The sequence below is a fragment of the Babylonia areolata genome, chromosome 25 (assembly GCF_041734735.1).
Source record: "Babylonia areolata isolate BAREFJ2019XMU chromosome 25, ASM4173473v1, whole genome shotgun sequence".
Taxonomy (NCBI): Eukaryota; Metazoa; Mollusca; class Gastropoda; order Neogastropoda; family Buccinidae; genus Babylonia; species Babylonia areolata.
The window spans coordinates 442,433-452,500 of record NC_134900.1 but is presented as its reverse complement, the minus strand read 5'-3'; the positions used below and the strand labels follow the sequence as shown (position 1 = coordinate 452,500).

At 44.1% G+C, this 10,068-nt stretch overlaps 1 protein-coding gene across 2 annotated transcripts in view; it reads left to right on the top strand.

Moving 5' to 3' along the window:
• The window catches only part of LOC143299499 (uncharacterized), a 28,364-nt gene extending 21,466 nt beyond the window's left edge, over positions 1–6,898 (top strand). For both annotated transcript variants that reach the window (XM_076612749.1, XM_076612750.1), the window contains exons 4-6: positions 1–132; positions 2,378–2,519; positions 4,116–6,898. The exon at positions 1–132 is cut by the window's left edge and continues 17 nt beyond it. In XM_076612749.1, the coding sequence (XP_076468864.1) occupies positions 1–132; positions 2,378–2,519; positions 4,116–4,428 (587 nt within the window). In that variant the 3' untranslated portion in view covers positions 4,429–6,898. The remainder of the gene's footprint in view (positions 133–2,377; positions 2,520–4,115) is intronic.
• Positions 6,899–10,068: the final 3,170 nt, after the last annotated feature.

Genomic DNA, 10,068 nt, shown 5'->3' with positions numbered 1-10,068 from the left:
AAACGATAGACTGTCTGGAGGAGATCCACGCGCGCTGTGTGCACAACGTCACCGTGCTGCAAGAACTGGACAGACTGTACAGCGGGGCCAGCTGGGAGCAAGGGGCGCAACTCATCTGTGAAGACACTCAGCGTGGGTATCATTGGTTACTGTCCTTGGCACACCTCTCCTTTTTGACTCACTTGTGTAAACAAAGTGAGTCTATGTTTTAACCCGGTGTTCGGTTGTCTGTGTGTGTATGTGTGTGTCTGTGTGTCCGTGATAAACTTTAACATTGACCTTTTCTCTGCAAATATTTTGTCAGTTGACACCAAATTAGGCATAAAAATAGGAAAAATTCAGTTCTTTCCAGTCATCTTGTTTAAAACAACATTGCACCTCTGGGATGGGCACAAAAAAATAAAAAAATGAAGCCTAGTTATATGCATTTACTGTTATATTCATATTTTTTGTATTCTCTAAACTTGGCACTTTGACCTCTTATTCTGACACAACAACAAGAGGAGTCATTATCATTTTTTGTTCAAACAGGAACTTCTTTTGCTAAGCATGGAAGTTTTATTTATTTTGCAAACGTTTTGGTGCAGATAGTAATAAAGGGAAATTACTCTATAATTAATGCTAGGGGACTTAATTTATCACAAGTGAGTCTTGAAGGCCTTGCCCCTCTTGTTCTTCTTCTGTATTAAGTATTCAGTATGACTACATTTATATGCGTACATGTTTGTGTGTCTGTTAGAACAACGGCAGATGTGTAAGTCGGCCAAAGTGCTAATATCTTCACCGTTGGAAAATAAAGATTCATTCATTCATTCATTCATTCATTCCTCTCTCTCTGTCAGCTAACTTGAAGCGGATATCAATTTATCCGAACGCAGTGACGCCTCCTTCAGCTACTGATACTGCTAACTTTTTTGTTTTGGTTGGGTTTTTTGTTTGTTTGTTTTTTTGTTGTTTTTTGTTTGGGGTTTTTTTTCAGTCCAGCCCTTGAGAGATAGAGAGAGAACATAATAATAATCACACACACACACACACACACACACACACACACACACACACACACATATATATATATATATATATATAGAGAGAGAGAGAGAGAGAGAGAGAGAGAGAGAGAGCAAAAGTACGAGAGCGGCGCGATACTTCTGCTACTGATAGGAATCACTCAGTACTACTTCTACTACCGTAGAAGAAAGAAAACAAATGACCTTTGTATCGCGGCGCCCTGTAGCCTCTGTAAGAACTTGACACAGGGCGCTTTGCAAGAAAGAAAGGGTTATGTATTACAGGAAAACACTCCTAGTGACCATTCTCTCTCTGCTGTGACCCCCCACCCCCCACACCCCCTTTCTCTCTCTCCCCATTCCGCTGTGTTATCCGCTATCTGTTATCAGTTAATGTTTGAATCCTCTACCAGTCCATCACTGGGGGTGAACGGTTACTGGCTTTCTAAAACTGGTCTGAAAACACTTCTTTTTTTTTAAACGCGCCTATGCTTCAGGCCTTTCCAATGACATTCAGTTATAACCCAAGTAGAGCCCCACCAGGCCTTTCCAATGACATTCAGTTATAACCCAAGTAGAGCCCCACCAGGCCTTTCCAATGACATTCAGTTATAACCCAAGCAGAGCCCCATCAGGCCTTTCCAATGACATTCAGTTATAACCCAAGTAGAGCCCCATCAGGCCTTTCCAATGACATTCAGTTATAACCCAAGTAGAGCCCCACCAGGCCTTTCCAATGACATTCAGTTATAACCCAAGTAGAGCCCCATCAGGCCTTTCCAATGACATTCAGTTATAACCCAAGTAGAGCCCCATCAGGCCTTTCCAATGACATTCAGTAGAGTCCACGTGCTCGTGCGTGCGTGTGTGTGAGTGAGTGCGCGCGCGCGTGTGTGTGTGTGTGTGTGTGTGTGTGTGTGTGTGCAATTAAGGAATGTAGTAGGTGTAGTCTTGAGTATGTTTATGATGTGGCGTCAAATCGTTATATTTATTTCTTCTTCCTTTTGTAACTCTGTGTGTGTGTGTGTGTGTGTGTGTGTGTGTGTGTGTATGTGTGTGTGTGTGTGTGTGTGTGTGTGTGTGTGTGTGTGTGTGTGTATGTGTGTGTGTGTGTGTGTGTGTATGTGTGTGTGTGTGTGTGTGTGTGTGTGTGTGTGTGTATGTGTGTGTGTGTGTGTGTGTGTGTGTATGTGTGTGTGTGTGTGTGTGTGTGTGTGTGTGTGTGTGTGTGTGTGTGTGTGTGTGTGTTTAATGTTAGTTGTAAAACGCTTTGAGCTCCCTTTAAGGGAGGAAAGCGCTCAACACGTATTCATTATTATCATTATCATCATTATTATTATCATTATTACTATTATCATTGTGGTTTCCAGTGTTCCAGAACAACTTCCACTGCTTGTCACACTCAGCCACTTCCGTCACTTCCTGTATCCTGATGCGCACGCACACTTTCAGGATGGGGCTGGCCTTCGCTGACCCCAGTGACCATGCCAGGGTCAGGGACATCACGTGCAGGTGACCTCCGCCTCTGTGTGTGTGTGTGTGTGTGTGTGTGTGTGTGTGTGTGTGTGTTTCGTTAGATTTGGGTCTTTTCGCAAAACGTGATGACAGACGAAAAAAATGTATGAACAAGACTATGTGTGTATATATTGTGTGCGTCCGTGCGTCTGTGTGTGTTAGTGTGCCAGTGCGTGCCTGTCTGTGTGGGTTCGTGCGTGCACTCGTGCAAGTGCGTGGTTTGTGTGTGTGTGTGTGTGTGTGTGTGTGTGTGTGTGTGTGTGTGTGTGTGTGTGTGTGTGTCATTTAACACTAAAGAAAGAAAGAAAAGAAAAGAGGAAGCAGTGATGGTGGAAGGAGTATGAGCTGGGGAATAACAGACAGAAAAAGAGACACAGAGAGAGACAGAAGAAGAGAGACAGAAAGAGAGACAGAGAGATGAAAAGGAAGAACAAGGACGGGAAGGACTAAGTGAGAATAACTATTGATTCTCTCTCTCTCTCTCTCTCTCTCTCTCTCTCTCTCTCTCTCATGGACAGTTTTTAATGGTTGGGAGTGGCTGACCATTTCAGATACAGACAGACAGACAGACAGACAGAGTGTTTTGTAGTTCTCAGTTCTCAAGAGTATTGTAGTTCTCAAGAGTACATTGTAGATGTCAACACATAAAACGTGATAGGCCCTAGAGTTTTGGTGCCACTACCGATCGGTAGCCCCGACTGAAACACGGCTTTGGTCGTACAGGATGGACGGTAAAAACAAAGGCTGCTAACTATGAAACATACTTAACATGGTACCCAGCTCCCACTCGACACCTGAGAGTTCTTTTCCAAGGGAAACAACCCGTCCCTGTCCTTCTCTTCCCCATACCAAGTAAGAATATCGGCTGTCCCCCAAAAAGTGAGCCGCTTTTTGACAAGTATATTCTCAGCGATGTGATAGAGAAACCGAATTCATTGAAAATTTTCACACAGTACTCTTAGGGTATCATCAAAAAGTCTGCAAAATATCTAAAAAGTTCGGACTCAAATTATGCGAGTATTGTCAAATTCAAAAAGAGCATGTCAAAAAATCCAATATCCTTCTATCCTCAAAACTCTAATATATACCTAGCTCCCACTCGTCAACCAATGTTACCTGACATTGCAGTAGTAACACTAACTTGATTTAATTCTCGGCACCCAGTATTATCAGAGAGTTTTTTTTCCAAGGATTTAAAAAACCCTCTCTTTCCTTCTCTCGCCCCCCATACTCAGATTTATATACCTAGCTCCCACTCCACAACCAACCTTACCTGACACTGCATGATCACACTATTTTGATTTAATTCTCCACAAACAATATTACCTGACAGATATTTTCCAAGAAAAAAAAACCTGTCCTCTCTCCCATACTCTATAGATTTATATACCTAGCTCCCACTCGACAACCAATGTTACCCGACACTGCTATAGTGACAACTGTATTCGTTAATGTCAGATTCTGTGTGCGCTGCGGTCTGGTCAGTTTCTGTGTGCGCTGTGGTCTGGTCAGTTTCTGTGTGCGCTGTGGTCTGGTCAGTTTCTGTGTGCGCTGCGGTCTGGTCAGTTTCTGTGTGCGCTGTGGTCTGGTCAGTTTCGCAGAGAGCATCGTCAAGTGCGTGTGCAGCCCGCTGGAGGGCACCTGCCCCATGGACCTGACCAAAAGGGTGGCGGGGGGCATGCGTTTTTTTCTGCCCCCCTTTTGCATAGACGACATCCCCACCCCCACGCCCACCACCACGCCCACCTCCATGCCTGACGCGGTCACTAAGTCCACCACCACCACTACAACCGCGACAACCACCACCACCACCACCACCAGCAGCACAGCTTCTACAACCCGGCCTGCTGAAAGCACCACACCGCTTCCTGACCAGACTGTACAAGCTGAGGATGGGCAGAATTAACTGATAATGTGATGGAATCGTGTATGCACTTGTTTCGTTTGGAACTTCACACACACGTGGTTCATGTACAGAGAGTTTATTTCAGAAAGCTGCGTGCACTGCACGTGCTCTATAGTAATCTTAAAACACACACACACACACACACACGCGCGCGCGCGGAGAGAGAGAAAGAGGGGAGAGAGAGAAAGAGGGAGAGAGAGACAATCTACTGATACTGAATGAAACTAAAACTAATAAGTGAGAGTAATGAGCGGTCATCAACACAAGAATTAAAAACAAAAAACATTATTCATATTGCTGTCGGCCCGGTGTCAATGATGATTGTTATGTGCTTTGTGAGTGGAGGGTCAAACTTCATCACTAACTATAAATTGATTCGGGTTGGAAACGCGCCTTACCTGATTCAAGGTCACATTTTGTGGTCACAAAATGTCCTGCACCCCTCGTTTATGAGTGATGAATATGTGTGTGTGTGTGTGTGTGTGTGTGTGTGTGTGTGTGTGTGTGTGTGTGTGTGTGCCTTTTTTTTAATTATGATATAATAAATGTGCGTTGTTTCAAACACCGTTTGATCTACTTTGATGAAAACACGGCTTGACATAAAAGACCCGGAACCACAGCAAGTTTTCAACAATAAAATTATCAAGATCGCTCACTATTTTCTTTTCTTTCTTTTTTGCCACCCAACTGTGTTACTCATCGGCTTCAGAAACAACAGCAGCGATGGTCACTGTAATGTCCTGAATGAGGGAAAGAAGCTACTGTGTTCACCTTTTCGTTGGTCTTGAAATAAGGTCAAAAGCAGTAAGTACATAGTCGTTAGATGTGAATTCATTTGTATTCAGTGGACGATAGCTCGATCATCTTGTTTCACTATTATTATTACATGTTGACTGACGAGCCAGAAAAAGGTTATTTTGTACAGATTTACTTTTACGTTTAACTAAACTGATTTTTGTTGATGAAAATGATTATGTGAATCGTAAAGAAAGTCGTCGAGCCTGTGCTTGCCTAGTAGCATGTGTGAGAGAACTCGGGCGCGTGCCTGTATAACATTTTATCACCTTTTTTATGTGAAATTCAGGCTGCTTTTTCCTGGGCACAGTGCCTCGCTACACAGCCACACTTTTTTTTTTTTTTTTTTTTTTTTTTTTGCTTTGCTTGTTTTCGGTTTTGCTTTGGGGGCGCTTTTTTCCTGTTTTCAAGCCAGTGATTTTGTTTTACTATCAACATAGCTTTTTTCTTTTCTTTTTTTTTTTCCTTTGCAGTGATAACCTTTTATTGCCGTGGGTTCTTTCACGTGCATCAAGTGCATTGGTTCTACTGACACACGGGGACCACGCGCACTTTATCAACATCTCACCGGAAAGAGAGGGGTATCCACACCACAACACAAGGTGGGGGGAGGGGGGTGTTGTTTTGTTGGGGTTTTTTGTTGTTGTTTTTAGTGGACGGAGAGGAGAAGCAAATTCCTGACCCATTCAGGACCGGAACGCCTTGTAACTCGGTCGCTTCCTAGTCAGGTGCTTTACCGCTGGACCACAGTACTGCTCTGCCGCAGCACCTGTGAATGTGTTGGGAGGGATTTGGGGGTGGGGAGTGGTGGGGGGCGAGGACACGTTTGGCGGCGTGGGAGTGGGGGACCGGGGGGGTGGGGTGGGGGGGGGGGTCTGCCGCGCGTTCCTACGTGTTTATGGATGTGCATGTGTGCAACTCAATGCACATTATACGTGTTTCTGTGTGTGTGTGTGTGTGTGTGTGTGCGTGTGCGAGCGAGCGAGCGTGCGGAGGTGAACAATATATGAGCCTTTTCGAAAGCGCGGCAATCTGCTGGACCAGGTTTCGTTCGCTCGAGCTTTACATGGTACATTATGTATCTGTTAAAACATATAGAAAACCACTGACCATTCTGAATGTGTCTTAACCGTGTTCAGAAAAAAAACTAAAATGTTAACAAGGGAACAGCAAGTACCCCCTTAATCCCGGCTCTTTCAAGGGAAAGAGACTGGAGTTATGAATGAATTCATGCCAGGAAAACGGACGTTATATGTTTTGGTTCTGACCACTACAGCTTGTGATCAGTACGGTGTGGTGTGGTTTGTGCCGTTGTTTGGTTTTTGTTGTTGCTGTTGTTTGTTTGTTGGTGTTGTTTTTATGGGGGATGGGGGGTGAGGGTTCTGTTTTAGTTTTCCTCTGTTGTATTATAATGTTGATGAAGTTGAAGATGATCACCATCATCATTTTTTGTAAGTTTATACCACTAACTTTGTCATATTTAATTTTCTTACCAAACTAAGCCTACAAGTGTACAGGTCGAGAGTTTTTTGTGTCTGTTTGTTTTGTTGTTTTTCTTTTTTTTGTTTGTTTGTTTGTTTCTAAATGAAACTAAACTTGTAATGACAAAGGAACATGGTGCATAAGAAGAAGAAGAATGATCACTGATTGTATTAAAGTCCGTCTTTACTATTCAGTAATGTGTTGCCTTCGTTGGTGTAATCATACGTACATACATGTACTTGCTTGTCTATTGATGTGTTGTTGTTTTTTTGGTGTGTTTTTGTTGTTGTTGTTGTTGTTTTATCTGCTTCTCAATTTTCAAGTACATTACAAATGGGAGAGAGAGGGAAAAATGTATGAAAGTTGAAGATTGTCACAAGTGTGTGAACGACTGTGTCTGTCTATACAAGGATTTCTGATTCGCCATCCACAGGAGAAATATGTTCAACACCTGCTGAAAAATGATCAACGGTTTCCTCTTCGACCTGGCTCTATGGGTCATAAATCAGACCAAAATAAACGGTTTAAATAGTTATGCTCTCAAGAACACCTCAAAACAATTTCTCAAGAACAGTCTGACCTACGAAAAAACTGATGAAACTAGCTTGATATTCAGGCCAACAGATTTCGGAAAGTGGGTAAAACTTAAAATACAGACCTACAGTTTACAGAAAGCTTGTAAAGCCAACTTATATTTATTTCCAAGCCTACAAATCTCAGAAAGCTGGAAAAATTTTGATATAGCTCACTGCATGGTCTACTGACTATGGAAAGCTTGTTTAAGTAATAAACAAACGTACAGAAAACTGGAAAAAAAAAATAATAACCTTACATACAAACCAAAAGATTACAGACAGCAGCTGAAAATGTCTTGCCCAAGTCAAAGCACTTCATTCAGTCAAAGGCGAACACGTCAGTAAAAGGTCAACACACGCTGAGCAGAATTTCCATTCCACACTGGGTCAAGAAAGCAGCATGGAAATGCTAGCACTCTCTTCGCTTCTGTTCGTGTTTTAATTCCATGTCGCACTCTCCCCATTCACCTTTCGCTCGTGCCCACAACAGTCACCTTTCATTTCGGTTCAAACGACTTCTTGGTCAGGAAAAAGCCAACCGGAAGCACTGGGTGAAATAAGAATAGAATAAAACAGGTCTTTAATACCACGTCGCGTGCACGTAATTTTGATAGATCTCGGGCGACGAACAGGCACTTGACGGGGCCTCAACTGTCCAATAGTCAAGTCAATTGTACCGAGGTCACAAGGAATATTAGGGGGTGAGGAAAGGGGGTAGTACAAAAAAGTTGACAAATACAAACTGAAAAATAAACACAGATACAGTTGAATTTTGGACACATACATGTGCACATCAATATAAGAACTTGTGCTTTAACACACGCACACACACATACACACTAAACAAAAGACGCACATTACACATAACATATGTAATCAGTTTTCTTATGGTTGCTCATTATGCTCAGTATGTTTGGGAGTTGTGACGGCAATGGCTGGCCCAGAAACAAACACAAAGAACAACAACAACAAGCAAAACGAAATAAAAAGTCCTTTATCAAGAGCTTGTCTAACTCTTCCCACATCAAAGACAAGTCAGCTGACAACAGCAGCGTTTCACCGACGCTGACGTCATTAAAATGTTACAAGCGGAAGGTTCTCGAATTGAAGATATGGATGAAGACGAAAATTACAAGCGAAAGGTTTTTGCACTGAGGATAAGAATGAAAACGGAGATTACAAGCGAAAGGTTCTCACATTGAGGACACGGATGAAGACGAAGATTACAAGCGAAAGGTTCTCACATTGAGGACATGGAAGCCTTTCTGGATGGCGAAGGGGCTGAGAGCTGACAAGGGCTTGTCATCATCAGTGCCCTCCACCACAAGCCACGACGGCCAATATCCAGAGGTCTCTCCAACCTCCAAATCGGAGTCCGAGTCATCCGTTCCTTGTCTCCTCCTTTTTGCAAGTTTAGGGGGGTGTGATTGGATGGAAGCCATGTTTTTGGTTTTTTTTTAATCTTTAATTCATCCCTCCCTTACCCACCCACCATGGGGTCCAACTTAGGGGCCAGGGTCAAGGGAACACCAGCTTGACCCCTTCCAGGTTTCAGGAGGGATATACGACCAACAGTCTAGCTCTAACGCGTCCGCCCCCCCTCCCCCCCGATCATGCCCAGCTCCCGGGACAGAGAACTGAGCACTACGGGGGTTATCATCGTTAGCCTCTAAACTGCCAGTCTTGACCCAGCCCCACGTAGGAGTAGCCGATTGACACACACGGGCCAATGTGTGCCGCCTGTCTTAGGAGAGGTCCGAGCCAAAGGGACGTGTTGACAGCAGCGTGCTCTCTCAGTCCTCAGGATCTCATTCCCCTCCATCACAGGTCGCGCCGCACGGCAAACACGGCGGGCCTGAAGAAAGCGAAGCGATCCTCGGACAGCTTCAGACGCAAAGTCATCAGCCTATCGTTTATCCCACGTGGAAGGCTGTCAAGCTGTTGTGCAAGTTTGGTTCGTATGGCAAAGCCCATGCCTAAGGTTCTTGGGGTGCCATTTGGCTTCCCAATGCAGTAGAAAGTGTAGCCCCATCCAACTTCCTTCAGCTGGGTTTCACCGGCTAACCTGGTTTCGCTCATGGCTGCTATGTCCGTCCACCCGGTAGCGATCAAGCATTCTAGCAATGAGCGCTGTACGCCTTTGTGGTCTGTCGTCTGTCTAAAAGGGTGCGAACATTCCAGGCACCCAGAGTCAGGGCATGACTCCTGGTTCTTTTCTTCTGTTTTCGACCGCTAGTGTTGGATGTCTAAGTAGGTGTCAGGTGTGTGCATGCATGTCTGTGTATAAATATGTCAAGAGAGCCGGTGTTGCATGTGTGTGTGTCTGTGCCAGTGTGTGCGCAGATGGAATTGTGCCCGTGTGTGTGCATGTATGCGTGTGTGTGTGTGTGTGTGTGTGTGTGTGTGTGCGCGCAGATGGAATTGTGCCCGTGTGTGTGTGTGTGTGTGTCAGAAATTGTGCCTGTGTGTGAGTGTGTGGTGTGGGGGAGCTATATAATTATATGCAAGTGTAGCCACACAATTGCATGCATGTGTTCTGTTTGTGGGATCAACGTTATAACATGTATCCGTGTGTTTATGTGTATGTGTGTGCATGTTTGTACGTGCACATATACACGTGTATGTACATGCGTATGCATGATCCTTTTGAGTTTCACAGCCTGCCCCCAGAACCAGAGACAGGCAAAGACAAGCAGAAATGGGAATGGGCTTTCACTCTTCACTTATGCCAAGAACCCAGTACAGTTGGGAATTAATTTCTTTTTAATTTGAAAATATGACTGTCACA